The sequence below is a fragment of the Labrus bergylta genome, chromosome 11 (assembly GCF_963930695.1).
Source record: "Labrus bergylta chromosome 11, fLabBer1.1, whole genome shotgun sequence".
NCBI lineage: Eukaryota > Metazoa > Chordata > Actinopteri > Labriformes > Labridae > Labrus > Labrus bergylta.
Genome location: NC_089205.1, coordinates 14,011,378 through 14,032,531, shown reverse-complemented (window position 1 = coordinate 14,032,531; position 21,154 = coordinate 14,011,378). Strand labels below are relative to the sequence as shown.

The 21,154-nt window shown below is 39.7% G+C and overlaps 1 protein-coding gene and 5 non-coding genes across 6 annotated transcripts in view; 5 read left to right on the top strand and 1 right to left on the bottom strand.

Annotated features, from left to right (window-relative positions):
• The window catches only part of dync2h1 (dynein cytoplasmic 2 heavy chain 1), a 129,733-nt gene that overhangs the window by 16,695 nt on the left and 91,884 nt on the right, over positions 1-21,154 (bottom strand). The window contains exons 82-89 of the mRNA XM_029280376.2: positions 13,896-14,056; positions 12,527-12,652; positions 9,562-9,672; positions 7,670-7,739; positions 7,106-7,191; positions 2,686-2,761; positions 2,160-2,386; positions 1,446-1,550 (exon numbers count right to left, since the gene is read on the bottom strand). Of these exons, the coding sequence (XP_029136209.2) occupies positions 1,446-1,550; positions 2,160-2,386; positions 2,686-2,761; positions 7,106-7,191; positions 7,670-7,739; positions 9,562-9,672; positions 12,527-12,652; positions 13,896-14,056 (962 nt within the window). The remainder of the gene's footprint in view (positions 1-1,445; positions 1,551-2,159; positions 2,387-2,685; positions 2,762-7,105; positions 7,192-7,669; positions 7,740-9,561; positions 9,673-12,526; positions 12,653-13,895; positions 14,057-21,154) is intronic.
• On the top strand, positions 17,454-17,526 carry trnam-cau (transfer RNA methionine (anticodon CAU)). The gene has a single exon. It is a non-coding gene; the product is annotated as a tRNA-Met (tRNA).
• On the top strand, positions 18,875-18,947 carry trnam-cau (transfer RNA methionine (anticodon CAU)). The gene has a single exon. It is a non-coding gene; the product is annotated as a tRNA-Met (tRNA).
• On the top strand, positions 19,707-19,779 carry trnam-cau (transfer RNA methionine (anticodon CAU)). The gene has a single exon. It is a non-coding gene; the product is annotated as a tRNA-Met (tRNA).
• On the top strand, positions 20,393-20,465 carry trnam-cau (transfer RNA methionine (anticodon CAU)). The gene has a single exon. It is a non-coding gene; the product is annotated as a tRNA-Met (tRNA).
• Positions 20,927-20,999, top strand: trnam-cau (transfer RNA methionine (anticodon CAU)). The gene has a single exon. It is a non-coding gene; the product is annotated as a tRNA-Met (tRNA).

Below are 21,154 nucleotides of genomic sequence, written 5' to 3'. Positions count from 1 at the left end.
AGTATGTACCGATTGTTTCTGGATGTTGATGGTTAGAATACAACATTTTTGATAGACACAATAAAAAGGAGGCACATACATATAATAGGAAAAATGGATGTGGATAAAGATATGTTGTGCCTGAGTCACAAATTGCAATTATTAATAAGCTGACACCAGCTGCTGGGTTAATAAATGTAGAATAGGGAAAAGGAAAAGGAAAAGAAAATAGAAACAAGAATCTAAAGGAAAATGACAGAGCCACTTGATTTCTGTTATTTTTCACTCTGACTTTTAACTGTCTTTCAAACACTTAGAACACTACACGCATGCGTGCAGACTTATCTGAAGGTTGCTTAAATGCAGCTACCTGCCCAGAGGAAGAGAATCAGAAGAATATATATTTTATATAATATATATTTTCACATATATAAGAGCGAGATTGTAGCTGCCACATGTATACACTCTATGCAGCAGTCACTCCCCCTCCTACTGGCTCGAGCTGAATTCTCTGGACAATTACCTTCGGCATTCTCACATCAGCCCGTTCGGACTTACTGTGGAAAAAATACTAGGAGTCTGGTAGGAGAAACTCCGGGTGAAGTTCGAGCGGAAAATGTGGCTGATTACGTTCACACATACAACTCCTCTTAGAAATATCCTGAGTTTTTCAGTTGATGTCTGCAAGTGTGAAAGCCCTAAGAAACTGCGGATGACTCTGGGATTTATTTTCTTTTGAGGTGACTGAAGGAAGAGGGAGAAGCATATTTTTTTTTCAGTAAAGGACTACTTTAATGAAAAAGTAACTATTAACTGATTACTTAATTTGCGGAACTAACTTATTACGCTACTCGTCACTACAAAAAAGGAATCTGAGTACTCTAATGGATTACTTTCTAATGCGTTATCACCAACACTGCCTACAGCAAATATATATTCTACGGGAGGATTGGCCAATCACAGCATTTAAAAAGACTGCCAGGATTTCCTAGCAGTCAAATTTGGACATATAAAGCAAAATAAGAACATTCTTTGTCTTTTAGTCTGATTGCACCTGAGAGGCACATGTGACCAGAGATAATCTGTAGTGGTAAGTGAGAGTTCTGTTTCTGAGAGACACAAATGCTCCAAGGCTCCACATTTTCATTCAATACCAGGTCCTCTGTGAGCGTGTGTGTTATCTCTTTTTGTTCTGGCATGTCTGTGAATCTGTCTGCTTTAATTTGCATAAACAGTGTATCTTTCCTGATGAATATGCTTTTGAGAATTCTTAAATGTATATGTCAGTTAAACACGGTACACACCTATACATTTTTCTGTGTGAATGGGAATAAATGTGAGTATGTGCTTCTGCGTTTGTATTCCTGTATGTGTGGGGTAGAGATGGAGGCTGTGTTGATGGTGCTGTGTGCTTGTGGGAATAAGCAGGTGGCTTTGTGTGTATGACTGTGAGTGTGTGGGCGGACCTGGGAGCTGATAATTCTCTGAGAGGATCTCTCAATGTTGGCGGGCAGACCAAAGAATGCCGGTCTGTCGTCCTCAGGGAGATTCTCTATGACACTGCGGTAGTCCTGGAAAGGCACAGAGTCACAAACAGGTCACACACAGAATTGTACCTACATGAGAAATCTGGAGAGAGACTGAGACAACTGAGAACTGCAAAGCCCTTGTGATACTAGAGTAAAATCATGTAAGCTACTAGTGAACTTGCTCTAAATAGCGTAAAATAAAGAATACTGTTAGACTACTTTTGTAACGTAAATGGTCTTTTAATACCTCTACGGTATACTATTATTTAAGAAGGACTTCAAATTCACAGATTTCCAAAGATGGTTTACTCAGCTTCATTAAAACAATTCAAAGCAATATATAGAATAAAAATGGTGCTTACTTGAGGCAAACTGATTTTATTTGTTGTGGCTACTTTATAAACCACCTTCAAATGGAGCTTGTTCTTGCTTCTCCCCCAGCGTGCCTTAAACTATCAGGGTTTGATTACATTACAAAGCAGCTTAAGCTTCAAAGTACAGAACAAATATACATCTGTTCCAGTTTCTGTAGCAAAACAACTATCTTCTTTAACTTATTTAAGAGTCCCACATGCATCCCCTATGTCTGCAATTTAATTGTTTATGTAAATGCTTGCTGACTTTTACCACTCGGTCACAAAGACACCCTACCAATATGGAGCAGGAGTTTGGGAGGCTGATCTGAGTTGGGAAGAAGCGTGTTCCTCCTCTGCTCTTTCTCTGACCAGCTGAGAAGGAGGACGAGAGGAGATGTGCAGAGAAAAACTGCTCCAGGTAGGAGCGTAAGATACGGAGGTCAGAGGGGTTGTCAATGCGTCCACCATAAATGGCACTCTCCAACAGGCCATGGACAAACTCCCACTGGAAAGGTTTACCTCCTTGGTGATATAAAGACAACCAAAAGAACATAGGCTTAAAAATGGATCATCGGCAGACACAGAACAAAAGAACACCAGCATGCATACAGAAAGGCAGCGACATAACAAATGGCCTAGTATATACTCAGCATTGAAATGCAAATGCTGAGCTGTCAATGTCATACTCTATTAAGGGAAGTGTACATAAAAGAGGAAATAGATCTAAGACTCAACAGATTCCAGTCATAACTGGCATGTGTTGCAGAGCAGATAAGCAGAGCTTCCTACTACACTGTAGTGATCGTTATCAGCCTTCCTACCTTCAAAAAGCCTGTCGATGATTTCAAAGCCAGCACGGAGGTCCGACAAAGAAAATTCGTAGAACTTCGTCCAACCCTGGGTGAAGCAAAGAAAGAGGAATAAAGGACAAAAAAATTGCAAGATATTTGTAGTAGAACCTGTAAGACAGACACCGTGTTTCAAGTACCAGTATTACTTTCAGAATGTGTCAACCAAACAGTGACAGATGGCATTCAGAATCACACATCAATGTAAAAAGTATCATCTCTCACACATATTCTTTTTTTTTCATATTAATCTTCTACAAAAAAGTGTGTCAGTGTAGCTCTACCCCAACGATCAAAGTCACAGAAACACAGAAGAGTAAATATAGCTAAATCCTGATCAGTAAAGATAAACAAATTAAATAACTATTGTGGCTCTGGTTTTCAGGGAAACTATTTATTGAGCGTATCAGGAATAACTGAGGCAAGACACCAACCAACATCCATTGTTTTGCTTTTCATATATATTCAGGGCTACAAAGGTTTAGAGATACAGCCCCAATATGGACTCCCGAATTAACTTGATGGAAGTAATATCTCCATTAGCTGTTGTGTGGGGGCTACAATGGTTTAAGAGTAAAAACATTTAGCACTGAGGTTTCAGAGTCTGTGCACAAAAGGGCAGCCACAGTTTAGCACAAATATAGTAGAACAACATTAACCGTCTGAGAAAGACAAAAAGTTACGAAGGTGTTGAATCATAATGGAGGGACAGGGCAGTCTTTTTTTACGTGTGTTTGTTGCACTTCACTGCTTTTCAATCAGCAGTTTTAATCTGCCCACTGATGCTAGTGGTGGATGAAAGAGAACTGTGTTGGCATGTTAAGTAAATCTTTCAATTTGTGTTGTTCTGGAATGTTTGCTTGAGTGTGTATTTACAGACTGTTTCATCAGGGCATGAGCCAAGCACTTTTATTAATTTGTTTAAATGTTTAAATGTGAGATTGATTGTGCTCTGAATCAAGCATTTGATTCACAGACATACAATTTGCTGCTTACTCTGAATGATTCTATGTATGGGTCTAATAAATATGACTGCAAATGTGTGTTTTGTGTGCATGTATTTGCTTAATCATCTTTATATTCCCAGTAATTTTGTATGCACTTTGGACAATGTGCTACCAGGTTACTTGTTCACAAGACATACATTGCCACTCTTTGTTCTTACATGTCCAACAGACAGAAACCTTAATATCTATTTATGCACTGTTTGTCACACACAACCAAGCATGTGAAGACCTGCCTCCGTCTCTGTTTTTATCTTTATTCTTCTCTCTATCTTACCTTTAACAATTTTTTTCTTTTCACGCTGAGCATATATTCCTCTGTTTTTCTAAACAAAGTGATCTCTAAACAGACATGAAAACATTTTGAAAACAGAGATAATAAAATTACCAAAGGCGGGAGAAAAGCAGAAGTACCGGTAAGTAGGGATTCATCGATACTGGAGCAGATGAACAGATCTGTGACTGTTTGAGTTATTAGGCAATTGTGTTCTTGGTTGAGGAACAACATTACCATCTCAAATGAAAACACTTATCAGAGATTCAGTGACTTGAAGAGGACAAAAGAGACACAGCAATCCAGGTTGGAAGTAAGTTAAAAGAAATGTGTTTTGGGTTTTGTGTGTGTTGGTCAGCAGACAAAAATAGATCCAGTGTTTCTGTAACTGCTGACTTTTAGCATTGGCATTACGATGATACATACAGAAACAAATGAGTCCCAGTGCATTTTGAGACTCTGGCAAACACTTGCATGCTACCAATTGTGAAACAGATTTTTAAAGCTGACTCCTGAATTCTACATTTCATTGAGCAGGGGCTTTTTTCAAAAGTAAAGTACATCTGAGAGACAGTACAACAAAAGCAAGGATCTAGAAAGGAGAGAACAACGTTGCAAACAAACAGCTTTAAGTCAGCTTTAAGTTGGACACAGTTTTTCTTTTGAAGTGTTTATATTTTTCATATCGTCATCAATATCATTATCATCATTGCCATCGTCAGTCCCATCACTATCATTATGTGTGTAGGTGTTCATGAAAAGAGCTGGGTCTTTAGTTTATTCTTAAAGCTGGAAAGAGACTGAAAATAGAAAGCATTTTGGTCATTAATTCTACCAACAGGGGCCCACAGAGAAGAAGAGTCTAGTCAGACACTTAGGGCCCTGTTGTGAAGGTAGGACCAGGGGCCTTTCATTGGCAGACTGAGTGGGCGGTAGTAAGTGTACACATGGAAAAGAGAGTTTAAGTAGGGATGAGCCATTTTGTCATTGTTGTAAGCGAGCCACAGAATTTAAAATTGAATGTGAGGAGCAACTGGGAGCCAGTGGAGGGATAAGTGAAGTGAAGTGACCTGATGTTTGTGACATTCATCATCCATTTAAAGATATCAGCCAGGCATAATAAAATTCTTGCTGAGACTGTCATGTAATTTGGCGGGAATGACAGAAAGAGCTAGGTGTCGTCAGCATAGCAGTGGTATGAGAAACCAGAGGAGAGGATTTTTGCACCAGGTTGGATGGTGTATATTGAGAACAGAAGGGGGACCAAGCACTGACCCTTGAGGCACTCCAATCCAAACTGCTGTAGACAAATTTTGCGCTTTGGACTTCTCCTTTATTAAATACTCTAAAAGATCTCCCTGTGAGGTAGTAAATTAACTAGCAGAGGGCAGATCCTGAGATACCACGAGTGATGTGAAGTGGAGGATTTGGTGGTTCACTGTGCCAAAGACAGCTGACAGATCTAACAGCAATAGGACTGGCCAGCAGCTCTAGCCAAATGCAGCGATTGTGTTACCAACAGTAATGCAGTCTCAGTAGAGTGGCCAGACTGATTAGGGTCAAAATTATTTTCTCTGCACTAACTCCCAGTTTTGTGGACCCAGTTTTTTCTCAAAGGAAGCCTGGGTATGTTTGGCTTGCGTCAAGGTATACCCCTCACGTCAGCTTCTTAAATGAAGAGTCCAAACAAAACATGGTGAAGCAGCATTTAGCCACTACGCTGCTTGTAGCTAGAATAAAGTGCCAGTAGAGACTAGCTATACTTCAATTTTCAACATTATTAAATCCTGCAGGTTAAAATCATCTCTGATTTCATGTGCCTCAAAACCTGTATTTTTTATTTATTATTTGTATTGTACTGAAGTTTTAATTTGCACTTACTGCACTGAGAGTAATTGGTATGTTATCTGGGAGTACTGCACCCTCTTATAATTTATTTTTAGATTTCTTTTAAATGTATCTCCTTGTTTATGTATTTTTGGACTCAGTATTTTAACTTTATTTTGATATTTAAATATTTTAGTTATTTAAGCATGTTGTCTTGATCTTCCTTTGGACGTTCCTTTTTTCGTGTAAAGCACATTGAGTTGCCTTTTTGTATAGAATGTGTTAAACAAATAAACTTGCCTTTCTATGAGACTGTTACAGCAGAGCTACACTTCGGTTTAAAAAACAGTAGATAGATAGATCTATCGATCGATCGATGGATAGATACTTTATTGATGCTGAGGGAAATACAAGTGAGTGATGCAAGTGATTTTGTCACATTCAGCTAGTGGGTCAATTAAATCAATTTTCAGTTGACACGCAAACCCCTGATTTACAAGCTGTGTGCCCGAAGAGTACCAGCTGAAGCTTCACCAGTTCAGGGACTGAATAATACACTGTGCTCTATGATGTGCACATATTCATCTATGCACCCACATACTGTAGGTACATACCATAACACACATTGACACACACAATGTGTCTGACAGAGACCCAGCACAAAGAGCAGACACTATGCTGCTCAGTAAGAACAAAGAAACTGATCACTTGGCTATTTTCATTGTATCCTTTCTGTGGGTGTCCATGTGTTGACGAGGACTTTTATGTCATCATAACTTCCTCCCTTTGAATATTAATCTGTATGATTTTTGTATTGGTCATCAAGTGGCTTAGAAAAAACATGTTCAGTAGTTATGTTGAGCTAGTGGGAAAAAGAGGCCACATAATGTGTGTGAGAAAACAAATCTTTTGGCAAGGATATTAAGACTGTTCCAACATTTATGCAAGGACTGTAGTTCCCATCTTTGAAATGAAATTGTAAAGAACATTTGCTATCCTAACTTCTTTGGGGCAGCTGTGGAGCAGTGGTAGAGTTGGTCTTCTCTTAAATAAAAGGTTGCAGTTTGATCCCCAGCTCCTGCAGCCACCTGTTGATGTGTCCTTGGGCAAGACACTTAACCCCAAGTTGATCCCGGTGCTCATACTTAATGCGTATGAATGGGTGTGAATGGTTGTGTAAGTGTGACCTGCAGTGTAAAAAGCACTCAAGTCCATTAACCATTGTCCCAAGATGAAATTGTAGAAGCATGACAAAATTCGATCCATATTAGGTGTTTTAGTATCTTACCTGTGGTATGTAGTTACGTCTCTCTTGGCAGACAGCGTGGAACCAGGCCAGACAGAACAAAGACTGAGCTCTGGCCAGGATGCCTCCTAAACAAAAACCAGCAACAGTATGTCACAATTGCATACTACTTTGGATGGTTTAGACCTTTTTGAAAGTGTTTTTTGTTGTATCCTACTGTTCATTACATGTCTTAGAACTTGCAAGCTTCCCCAGATTTCATTCTTCACAGGACTCATAGCCTGAGCTAAAAAAACATGCCTTGATAATTATCACTGTTATAACAGCATACATCCAATTTATTGTTGAACATGTTAACTCTACCTTTTATCGTCGATACAAACTAAGTACAAATGTGTTTTAGCCTGGGGCCAGCTTGTTAGCTACATGCTGTCGTTAGCTTATATACTGTACTGTTAATCGTGTCTTCAGAAGAAAAACTGATTTATGCAATCATAAGTGGCATCATTCAAAAGACTTCCATCATTGCTTAGAAGAGGAAAATAAGAAAATTTGACAACTAACTGACTTCATAAAATATTTTAGGAAGAGAGGATAGGAGCAAACCTTTACTGATCTGCTCTGGAGTCCAAGACTCATATGTCCTCAGCAGATTCTTCTTCAACCCAGGAGGAGCCTGGACATGAGAAAGACAAAAAAAATAAGGCAAAGGGGAGGAAGTGGCTTCTATGTAGATGGATTCTTTTGGGACAATCGAAGTTCAAATTGCAAAGGTCACAGTCACAAAAAACAGCAAGGCAAAGGTATGCATCTAACTTAAGAACTGCAAAGCAAGTTGACATGAGACAAAAAAGAGGCATTGCTGTGGTTTTGCCTTCTGTTGAGATTGCTGAGATTACACAATTCTTGTAATGATTTTGAATAATAAAAAATAGACTGATCTAAAATCACAAAGGCACTGAATGACCACAGGCAGAGAGAATAAATCATGTTAAGAGCACAGGTAACATGAATGTTATGCAAAATACTTATTTTTCTTTGAAGTCACTTCTAGCTGGGATCCAGGATTCACAACAAGTGTTTCAAAACAAATGGCTGTGCCATATTCACATTTATTACCGTGCTTTACTTCAATAGTAAATTTTGCGACATGAGTCAGTTCTCTTTGTATCTGATTCCTCTTGCAATAAAATCCTTAATTTATAACAGAAACAATGAGCACACATTATTTCCCACATTATCAGCTGAACATTTGCTACCACCATCTGGGGTTTTTGATGATATGCACAGCCAGTAATAGCATATGTACTAAATTTGCCAAAATGGACAAAATCTCTGCATATGCTACCCAGAAAGGTGCCCAGTTTTCACATGGTACTTTCCTAGTCAGTCTGAATTGTATTTGTTTCTCCTTTTTTTCCTCACATGAAACTACTGCATCCATATCTCCTAGGAAATTACATACATAGAATTTAATGTTTGCTCAATGAGAATTTTGAGATGTTGATATGCACTCTAAGTCTGATGAAATGGCACTTTGAAAGTGGCTGTTGGATATGGAAATGGTGGAGTAACTTTTGTGGTTGTGTGGTGGATGTGGTACTCAATGTTATGCAAGTTCACATGTCCATTTGTACAAACACTAAAACAAATTATTTACAAGAATAAATTGAACATTTCTTGATAAGTCCCAGCTACAATTTTGCAGATCAGCTCTGAGAAATTATATTACAAATACACAGCTGTTCATGGTAAAAAGCAACAGAAACAAAACAATCTATTGTTTGACTGTAAAGGGATAAATCAGCTCTGAAATTTAAAGGTCCAGCATTCCAAATATATGTTAGCACATTGCAGAGGTTATCACTGGGGATGTGCTCAGGGTGAGTGCATACATCTAAGGTTTGTCAGTAAAAGTCCACACATGAAAGAAAGCAAGTGTGTCTGCGAGAAAAAAAAGATGGACAGACCAATAGAGGGAGAGAGGCTGTTTGTGCAGCATGCTTGGCTGCTGAAGCATTTAACCCCTTAAGCACAACTTTCATCAGAAACACACTGAGCATTAAACCATGCATCACTAACACACATGCTGCAGGCTTCTGCGTCATCAGTATTTATATGTCTCTGCATTGCGTTGGTATCCATTTAAAATGTTTTGTGATTGTATGACAGTTTAAAAAACAAAAAAAATGCCAGTATTGTGAATATGCACTTGTAATGTAGCCTACAGCCCATCATCATTACTGATGATCAGACAAACATAGAAATTCACCAACAGTTCATAGTTGGTGAAGTAAATGTAGAAGCTTTAACACTATGTAGGGAAAAGCAATAGGGATGAATGACTATGTGTGAAAACAACAACTGCAGGGTTAATGATTGATATTTGTATGGTCAATGCTACCTAGCCGTATACTTCACTGTGAGCTACTTCATTAGAATAATGGTGTTACTGTCTCTATACCTGTTTATTTGTGGTTATAAATGTGTGTGAGTACCTCATAGGTGATCTTGAGGCTGGACTGCAACAGTATGGGAGGAAATCTGGGGTGAACTTCTGCTGTCAGCCAGAGACGGAAGCCTGCTTTCGGCTTCAGGACATTAAGCTCCTGTGAAAGAAGGAGAGGACATGTTAAGTATTAAACACATTTACAGATCATATCAGAGTAACACAACACAAGACTACATGTTCAATAGTATGAGGCTGCATGGTAAGCTTCACATCTATGATAGAAATATACTGAGCTAAAAGATACTTAAATCTTGTTCATCAGTTGGAAGGATTAGAGGCGACATGAGCCTCAGACTGCAAGCATTGTCTGTACACTCAATCACGCAGGTCCAGCAATATTCCAAACTTTTACTTTTGATATTTTTTACACAAAGGATGACGCCCAGCTTACAATGTCAGGTTCTAACATTTGATCTACATGCAGAGGGCTAATATCCAAAAGCTGTAACCACTAAATTCACGAGAAATAACTTAACACTTCATAAAATGCAGTTGCGGCAAAGCTTTATATACATGTCTTTAAACAATCCACTTTACCAGATTCCTCGAAAATTAGTACCAATTTCACAAAATGATCTCTTACAGCTTTTCTGAAGAAATGTTTTCTTTCATATATTTTCCTTGCCAAGATATGTTGATAAATTCATCCAGCCCATATGTTGTCCAAAAAGAACTGTTACTTCTACTTTATAAAACCATTGCATGGTTACAGATGGTCCAGAATGACATACCAATCACCTTACTTCTACATTTCTGTCCCCTTCTCTTTTGGCATCTGTTCTTTTCAATCTTCCTTCCCTGTCTCTCACTTTTCTTCTGACATTCTTTTCCCCTCTCTTTCTATTTTTCTCAAACACTTGTGGTTAAAAATAGCATGCAGGCACCTTAGGGTCTTATGTCATCTGATTGGGTACTCACACACGTACGCAACAGCACACAAGTACACAACCGTAAAACACACATATATTGAATTGCAATCGATGTGTTTCTGCATCATTTAGAACCTAATTCATCCACATGACAGCACACATGTTAGCCGAAGATCAAAGAACACTGGAACTGACAGCCATCGAAGAAAACTCCACTTTCTCTCATACTGTGTGTGTGTGTGTGTGTGTGTGTGTGTGTGTGTGTGTGTGTGTGTGTGAGTGAGTGAGTGAGTGTGTGTGTGTGTGTGTGTGAGTGTGTGTGTGTCTGAACAGATTATAGTTTTCCAAGAGGTAGTGGAATAGAAATATTTAACAACGAACAGGGGGAAGATGGGTAACACAGAAAGAGCAGGGAAATAAACAGAGCAGAGATAAACCACATATATCTTTGACTGTTAGTGTATCATCGTCATAAAAATACTGAAGCTCAACAGGTTGATTCACACACACATTTTCCAAATGGATATCTGTGTTTGCACATTATATAATCATACGACACAGAAACTCAGGATTGCAGTTGTTCCTCAATAGTGAGCCAGTTAAAACTGATTGTATTACAATAAACATTATTCTGAGAGGTGATGACGTATTTGTTATTCTTTCAATGAATAACAAAATGTTTAAATTGATACATACAGAACACTATTTGATCAAATGATATGAACATAAGTTGATGGATGGAGTGGGTGATGTGAAAAATGAGAGATAGAAAACAGCACAAGTGGAAGAATATGAGCAGACAGGGATGAGAGGACATCTGCACTGCCAACTTCAATTATGAACACTGACCGCTCTGCTTCTCTGCGTCCATTCCCTACTTTTGCTTCCCTCTAAATGACCAACTGGTGAAGTGAAGGGGGGGAGGGAGTTGAGAGACAGATGGTAAAGAGAAGTCTGAGAATATTAGAAACTACATTGAGAGATACAGTAAGACAGAACAGATGGTCACAGATACAGAAACAGAGGAAGAAACTAAAACAAAGCCCAATCTTGGTAGAATTTCCACCTGCTTGCTGAGGCTCACTTGATATCTTCCCCTGTACTTCGACCCCCTTTCCCATCTACTGTGTCTTCATTCTTTCTTTCTTATGTTCCCTGCCTCCCTCGTTCCCCTCGTTGCGTCAGTTTTTCATTTCAAGCTCGACTGCAGAGAGCTCAACCTCATCGGTTGCTGGGCAGGGAGCGAGACAAAGAAACAGTGAGCGATAGGCAGACAGACAGGAAGAGAGTTTGAATTACACAAGGAGTGAAGGGGTAGCAGAGTAGAATAAAAGGACAATACAAAGTTAAAGACTAGGAGAGATAGACAAGTGAGGGGAGGGGAGGGGAGCAGAGCAGGACAAAATAGAAGATAATGAGGTATGGTTGTAGTCAGGTGCACAGCCAACTCAGGACAGGAGGGTTATCTGGCTAACCCAAGGGCGCACATGTACTAACACCTCTACACTTACACACACACGAGGGTATTCACACAGACCCGAAATACAAGCCATCACTGCAAACAGCTGTGTCCTCCAGGCAAATATGGCATACAACAGTGACAGAGCACCTGACAGAGCCACAGGAAAAGCACATGGATACGTCCAGACATCTAGCATTCTTTGGGTTTAAGAGGGGCATCTGATCATGTTTTTCCATCCATATGAATTTGAGGGATGGAAAGTGGTAAAGAAGACATTTCTGAGATGGGCTGTAAACCACTCTGTGACTGTAAGCGAATGGTGAAAAGCCACATCTTCCCACATATCTACAAATCAGAAAACAGCCTCTTCATTTTTTAAATTAAAAGTTACAGTGCAAATGAAATAGGAGCGCCATGTCCAGATTACTTGTTTAAGTGTCTTCTTCTTCATTTTCAAAAACATAGATGTAGATATGCAAACTACAGTCATGATTTAAGCAATTTAAGTCATGTTTTAAAGGTACATTTGACCTTTTTTGTTTTACAAAAGCTTGAAATAAGTATGTAAAAGATTTTTTAGTCTTACAACACAAAAAGACTCTTACAAACAGAGTACTTACCTTTTCCAAGAGGGGCAGCCATGCAGTGACGAGATGAAGGTTTTTTAGGCAAAGCCAGTCTCCGTTTCGGGAACATTCTCTGAGTGTAGCTAAGGCCACATCAGCCTGTCCCTGACCCATGGAGATCTAGACAGAGTAGAAGGGGGACATGAGGTGGGGGGCGAGAAACAGAAGCAGTGGAATGGAAAATTTGATTCTGTATTGTAATCTTTCAGAAGAAAGAGGGCTAGATAATCTGATTTGATATTTGAATTCACTTTTCTCCTGAGTCACAGGAATGAAATACTTGCAAAGTGAGACTCCAAATGTAATATTCAACAAAAGAGTTCCCAAATTGAAGCCACTAAGTCACAACCTATCAGTCTGAGGGTAAGTGTATCTACCATAACCCAAGAAGTGGGATTTTGCTCATCTTTTGAACCTCTTATATGGGTTCACTTGTTTATGTAGTTGGTTTGTAATTGTGGTTACATTTTTTCATATTGCATTAGACACCTAAATTAATCTAAACTCTCCAAACATCTCGCTGATTTTCGGAAGGGTTGCACACTTTTTATAATAATATTAAAGGTAAAAAGCAAGCATTTTGAGAGAAGTATATGGCATCCTTCAAATTTGGAACATTAGTGTTCAGCAAGGTTTCTTGTGAGTCATTTCAAAATGAGATCTGAAACAAACCAAGTTAAGGCTTTCTCATACATTTTGAGAGTATTTGACATATGCTACTAAAGCTAAATATTAGTTGCTGACTACATATAAAAAAAAGCTGATTTTTTTTAAAGCAACATTACGGAGAAAGTTTGGTGCAACTTTGGCGCTCACTGAAAGTCTCTGAGTGCTACTGCACTGTTGTAAATCACACAGTGTATTGACATAGTAAAGTCTGCGTTGGACATTCAGCCTATTGTTTCTTGAAGCTCACACCAAGTGTAAAAGCCTCTCCAATATTTACTCAAGTCTCAGTCACTATCTTTTTTTTCTCTTCTTAGCTTAATCCGTCACCGTCCTCTTCCTCAGCCATTATATCAAACAGTAACAATACAATTATTAATGTACTATTAGATCGACTTTGAAGCGACATTTTAAGGTGGAAAAGTTACATATTGTTGCTTTAGTGGGTTTTGCTTAAATTGTTCTTAAAAGGATGTATTGACCACAAATAAATAAAACAAAAAAACAGCAGGTATGAAGGACTGTAGAATGAACTCTAGTGGCTAATACAATGAAGACCTGTGCCTCAAAACTGTGTTTCAACTCAATGTTCAGGAAGCTGAATCACATTCAGCAGATCTAGGTATGATGTTGATAATACAGCCTTGCACTTACTAATATAACATCTCTTCACTCATTTATTCTTGTTATTCTCTACCTCATGATAGTTTTCCCTGCCCACAGTTTCAGCTGCTAGTTCAGCAAGCTCTTGGGATGGGTCTGCCCCTGGGGAGATGATGATCAACACTGGCTCCCATTCCAATGTCTCAGCGTAGAGGCGCCGCAGGTTCAGTGGAGGTGGGGAAAGCTCTTTCATACCTGCAAAGAATATGTAAACAGATTGGAAGAGAATAAAAGGTGTGAAAGAAATGAGTAAATTGTATGCAACATTTGATGTAAAGTTGATATGCTTCTTTGCAGTCAAAATGACTTTATCTACTGCACAGAAGGTACATCAAGGGTTGAGAAGAGGCAAAATAAAAGTAAAAGACAAAGCTGGAAATGCTAGTAAGTAGCATTCCATTGGGAGGTTGATGAATAGGCTTTTAAAAAAAGGAGAAAAGAAGCAGAGCAGGCAGGAGGCAATGGTGGAAAAAGGGAGAGAGCCATCAGAGGAAGACACAGAGAGAGAGAGAGAGCGTGTGAGAGATTAGGAGGGTGATGTGCTGTGCATACTGAGTACTGTATGCAGCAGTATTAACCACACATAACAGAAGAATACCTTGTCAGCCCTCTGGTGTTGAGAGGCCAGGCTCTTTGTGTCTGTTGTTGAGTTTCCCAGTGTGTGTTTGCATGTGTGCATTTCTTCACTGAGCATTCGTTTTTAATTCTGCTTGAATATATATTATAACATATCAGATATGAGTTAATGGTGACACACAAGTGATGCACGCACGCACGCACGCACGCACACACACTGGTTGAGGCGACTACCTCTGCTTGAACATCCTCTTTGAGTCTGCTGCCAAATGCAATCTGCTTCACTGAAGTACGCATACAGTACATGCACGCACACAAGGTCTTCATAGATAACATCTCAGAACGGCTTTTTGCTCCATCACCATGGCAACACTAAGAAAAACAGTCGTCTGACCACCACTTGTACTGTCTGACACCAAAAAAAGGGAACATTTACAGAACATGCATGTGCACAAATAACAAAACTACCTTTGACATAGGCAGGTTAACAGTATTCGTGCTGCACACAGGCAGCCAATGTTGGAGAAAGCAAAGTTCACCGTGGTTTATATGACACACAGTCAGGGCAAAGATGAGCCTAGAAAAGACCATACTAATATACAGAGAACAAGCCTAATTCAAGTTGTCCAAAGTGTATTCATGGTCTCTAAAAACACATCAATTGTCGGTCTGTACATTGTTGATTGTAACCTTTGATTGGGCCTTTTCCTCTCAAATAAATGGCCGTGACTGATAGTTGAGACCGAATGTTATTCTCAGACTTGTGTCTTGTTTGAGGTAATGCAACCTCTTCATTTAACCTAAGCTTTACTGTGAATGTTCATGCCTTGAGCCCGATGTCATTGAGAAGTTTTGAAAGTGTTTTGAATTATAACAATTTTTAGCAACTTCGGTTCCATATAAACCTAGAGATTGCTTGCAATGGTCAAGATTTTTGAAAAAGATCAAAAGCTATGACAGAAGCATTTCTGGAGAATCCGAATGACTAAGAATGAATGAGCAGGCACTTGGCCACATAAAAAAAAGACATAGTCATAGATTTACCGACAATCATATTTTTCTATTTCACAGTCATTTGCAGGATAAAACTGCATTAAATAATGATCGATTTTTCAAATAAGCAGGGTGTTTTCTTTGCTGATTCATGATAAAGCAGGGACTGATAGCCTTTTTGTTTGTGAGAATGTGAAAGAGTGTTTGTATTTTTGAGAAGTAAATGCGAAGTGGCAAGTACAAGTATGTGTTTGTGTGTGGTTGCGTTAACCCAGGCATGCCTATGCGTGAGCAGTGCCCAGGCCTGGACTGGGGGGATTGAGGGAGATTAGCTCTAAGAGGATTACAGACCATGCCTCATTAGCATATTGATTTACTGCCAAAAACACGTACAAATATACACAAAATCTTCTTCTCTCCTGTTCCTCTTTTTTTATCTGTCTGTCTCTCTCTCTCACACACACAGACACACACTATCAACAACATCATGTACTTGTACACAAACTACACTTTCCCCAATGGGTTCACTTTGCGTTCAAGGAGTGAGAGAACTATCTCCTCATTAGGGTGAGGAAATAAGTGCATGTTTAATTACAGGAGTCCACGAGACAATGCCCCAAAAAGGGCTTCGAGTTTTCGTTAAAACATACCTGAAAAATATTTTTTAACAGTTACTATATATAGTAAGTGTGCAGCTAAAAGAGTACACACATGCCTGGTTGATAGGGCCCTTCAAAGTTGAGCCGATGGACACCCATGGACAGATTGGTGCACTCACAAAAGCCTGAATGTTACTCTTAATGAGACAGTATAATAGAGCAGCTGTTAAACAGCTGTGACTGAGTTTCTGCTTTCAAAAGGAGCAAGGCAGTCAGCGTAACCAACGAACCAAAGCTCTCTCTCCACCTCTGTCTGAACAGTGTCAATTAAACCCTTATGTGCAAACTAGGGGTGTGCACGTGTACACGAGTAACCGGTTAGTAAATCATAACCGTTTAGGAAAAATCAGTAAATGAAAACCGTTTTTTATTTTAATTTTAATTTTAATTTTAATTTTAATTGTTTCAGAGACAACTCTGATCATAAATAACACATACTATTGCATTTGCACTATTGAGATGAATAAAGCTACAAATGTTCCACTTTGGCAATGTTCCTGTGCTCACAAATGCACGTGATAAATGTTGGATAACTGACCACCGGGCATTACGTCACGTAACAAGTAAGTTCCCCTTTTGACTTGCGATGGCAGCCAAGACTACTCAGCGAAGTGCGTCAAATGTACACTGTGTGGTGTACATTTTGGCTTTTAAAACCAGCACAGGATCAATGAATAATCACCTGCGCTGGAAACATCCAACAAGGTGGTCGGAAACCGAGACCGGTGACGGGGCTAACGTCGGTGCTAGTGGTTCTGGGGCACGACAGACGACCATGCAGCAATTCGCATTAAAGAAGTGTGAGAAGGGACGGATAACGTGGCAAATATCGTGAAGGCCAACCAAGCCTGTGATTGGGAGTCGGTCTGTTGCTTTGCGCACAAGCTCCAACTGGCTATTAATGACAGGTTCAAGGCTGTCCAGATCCTGGAGCGCATGATCGGAGCATGCAGCAAGCTGGTTGTGCATTTTCATCACATCACAACTGCTAAGCAAGCACTCACTGTAAAGCAAAAGCAGATGTGTGTCAAAGAACATGCACTTACGCACTCACACTGGGCAGGTGTTTTAAAGCCACAAGGGCAGCCAATACAATGAGGTAGAATGCAAAGAACTAAGCAGGAGATAATCAATTCATCTGTTACAGGATGTAGGGAAAGAAACTTTCAATAGACCCTTAGGTTGAGGTCAGCTATGTAGGAAAGTGTGACTTCAATTGTCGGTCTGTACATTGTTGATTGTAACCTTTGATTGGGCCTTTTCCTCTCAAATAAATGGCATTTCAAAGAAATGTCAAAATATCAAGCGAGCACACAGTTGCAACTGGGACAATGCAAAATGGTTGACAACTGCAATTTTTACTTGCCTCGTTGGCGCAGTAGGCAGCGCGTCAGTCTCATAATCTGAAGGCCGTGAGTTCGAACCTCACACGGGGCAGGTGTTTTAAAGCCACAAGGGCAGCCAATACAATGAGTTTGAAATGCAGAAAAGACTACCAGGGTTGAAGTTGTGTTAACATCATCTATCAACTGTTGTTTTCAAAGTTGACAATAAGGGGTGTCAGGTTAACTGGCTATAAAGCCACAAGGGCAGCCAATACAATGAGTTTGAAATGCAGAAAAGACTACCGGGGTTGAAGTTGTGTTAACATCATCCATCAACTGTTGTTTTCAAAGTTGACAATAAGGGGTGTCAGGTTAACTGGCTATTGTTCATCTTCTGCATCCGTTTGAGTAGCTTTCACAGTGTTGTTGGTGGAGTTCACAGACGTTTTCCAAATATCAAGCAAGTACACAGTTGCAACTCGGACAAGCCACATAGACAGCAAATGCATACCTCATTGGCGCAGTAGGCATCGCATCAGTTTCATAATCTGAAGGCTGTGAGTTCAAACCTCATACAGCGCAGATGTTTTAAAGCCACAAGGGCAGCAAATACAATGAGGCAGAATGCAAAGAGCTAAGCCGGAGCCGATGTCATTGAGAAGCTTTGAAACTGTTTTGAATTATAACAATTTTTAGCAACTTCGGTTCCATATCAACCTAGAGATTGCTTGCAATGGTCAAGTTTTTTTAATAAGATCAAAAGCTATAACAGAAGCATTTCAAAGAAATATCCAAATATCAACATGCTTGAACCTCACACGGGGCAGGTGTTTTAAAGCCACAAGGGCAGCCAATACAATGAGGTAGAATGCAAATAGCTAAGCAGGAGATAATCAATTCATCTGTTACAGGATGTAGGGAAAGAAACTTCCAATAGACCCTGAGGTTGAGGTCAGCTATGTAGGTATGTGTGTCTAGCCAAACACAATATACAGAGAACAAGCCTAATTCAAGTTGTCCAAAGTATTCATGGTCTCTAAAAACACATCAATTGTCGGTCTGTACATTGTTGATTGTAACCTTTGATCGGGCCTTTTCCTCTCCTCTCCTGTTTTGAATTATAACATTTTTTAGCAACTTCAGTTCCATATCAACCTAGAGATTGCTTGCAATGGTCAAGATTTTTGAAAAAGATCAAAAGCTATAACAGAAGCATTTCAAAGAAATGTCCAAATATCAAGCGAGCACACAGTTGCAACTGGGACAATGCAAATGGTTGACAACTGACATGTTTGCATGCCTCGTTGGCGCAGTAGGCAGCGCGTCAGTCTCATAATCTGAAGGCCGTGAAAAAGATCAAAAGCTATAACAGAAGCATTTCAAAGAAATGTCCAAATATCAAGCGAGCACACAGTTGCAACTGGGACAATGCAAATGGTTGACAACTGACATGTTTGCATGCCTCGTTGGCGCAGTAGGCAGCGCGTCAGTCTCATAATCTGAAGGCCGTGAGTTCGAACCTCACACGGGGCAGGTGTTTTAAAGCCACAAGGGCAGCCAATACAATGAGGTAGAATGCAAAGAGCTAAGCAGGAGATAATCAATTCATCTGTTACAGGATATAGGGAAAGAAACTTCCAAAAGACCCTTAGGTTGAGGTCAGCTATGTAGGAAAGTGTGTCTAGGCTAACACAATATACAGAGAACAAGCCTAATTCAAGTTGTCCAAAGTATTCATGGTCTCTAAAAACACATCAATTGTTGATTGTAACCTTTGATCGGGCCTTTTCCTCTCAAATAAATGGCCGTGACTGATAGTGGAGACCGAATGTTATTCTCAGATTTGTGTGTTGTTTGAGGTAATGCAACCTCATCATTTAACCTAAGCTTTACTAGGAATGTTCATGCCTTGAGCCCGATGTCATTGAGAAGTTTTGAAAGTGTTTTGAATTATAACATTTTTTAGCAACTTCGGTTCCATATAAACCTAGAGATTGCTTGCAATGGTCAAGATTTTTGAAAAAGATCAAAAGCTATAACAGAAGCATTTCAAAGAAATGTCCAAATATCAAGCGAGCACACAGTTGCAACTGCGACAATGCAAATGGTTGACAACTGACATGTTTGCATGCCTCGTTGGCGCAGTAGGCAGCGCGTCAGTCTCATAATCTGAAGGCCGTGAAAAAGATCAAAAGCTATAACAGAAGCATTTCAAAGAAATGTCCAAATATCAAGCGAGCACACAGTTGCAACTGGGACAATGCAAATGGTTGACAACTGACACGTTTCCATGCCTCGTTGGCGCAGTAGGCAGCGCGTCAGTCTCATAATCTGAAGGCCGTGAGTTCGAACATCACACGGGGCAGGTGTTTTAAAGCCACAAGGGCAGCCAATACAATGAGGTAGAATGCAAAGAGCTAAGCAGGAGATAATCAATTCATCTGTTACAGGATATAGGGAAAGAAACTTCCAATAGACCCTTAGGTTGAGGTCAGCTATGTAGGAAAGTGTGTCTAGCCAAACACAATATACAGAGAACAAGCCTAATTCAAGTTGTCCAAAGTATTCATGGTCTCTAAAAACACATCAATTGTCGGTCTGTACATTGTTGATTATAACCTTTGATCGGGCCTTTTCCTCTCAAATAAATGGCCGTGACTGATAGTGGAGACCGAATGTTGTTCTCAGATTTGTGTGTTGTTTGAGTTAATGCAACCTCATCATTTAACCTAAGCTTTACTAGGAATGTTCATGCCTTGAGCCCGATGTCATTGAGAAGTTTTGAAAGTGTTTTGAATTATAACAATTTTTTAGCAACTTCGGTTCCATATCAACCTAGAGATTGCTTGCAATGGTCAAGATTTTTGAAAAAGATCAAAAGCTATGACAGAAGCATTTCAAAGAAATGTCCAAATATCAAGCGAGCACACAGTTGCAACTGCGACAATGCAAATGGTTGACAACTGACATGTTTGCATGCCTCGTTGGCGCAGTAGGCAGCGCGTCAGTCTCATAATCTGAAGGCCGTGAGTTCGAACCTCACACGGGGCAGGTGTTTTAAAGCCACAAGGGCAGCCAATACAATGAGGTACAATGCAAAGATATAATCAATTCATCTGTTACAGGATGTAGGGAAAGAGACTTCCAATAGACCCTGAGGTTGAGGTCAGCTATGTAGGTATGTGTGTCTAGCCAAACACAATATACAGAGAACAAACCTAATTCAAGTTGTCCAAAGTATTCATGGTCTCTAAAAACACATCAATTGTCGGTCTGTACATTGTTAATTGTAACCTTTGATCGGGCCTTTTCCTCTCCTCTCCTGTTTTGAATTATAACATTTTTTAGCAACTTCAGTTCCATATCAACCTAGAGATTGCTTGCAATGGTCAAGATTTTTGAAAAAGATCAAAAGCTATAACAGAAGCATTTCAAAGAAATGTCCAAATATCAAGCGAGCACACAGTTGCAACTGGGACAATGCAAATGGTTGACAACTGACATGTTTGCATGCCTCGTTGGCGCAGTAGGCAGCGCGTCAGTCTCATAATCTGAAGGCCGTGAGTTCGAACCTCACACGGGGCAGGTGTTTTAAAGCCACAAGGGCAGCCAATACAATGAGGTAGAATGCAAAGAGCTAAGCAGGAGATAATCAATTCATCTGTTACAGGATATAGGGAAAGAAACTTCCAAAAGACCCTTAGGTTGAGGTCAGCTATGTAGGAAAGTGTGTCTAGCCA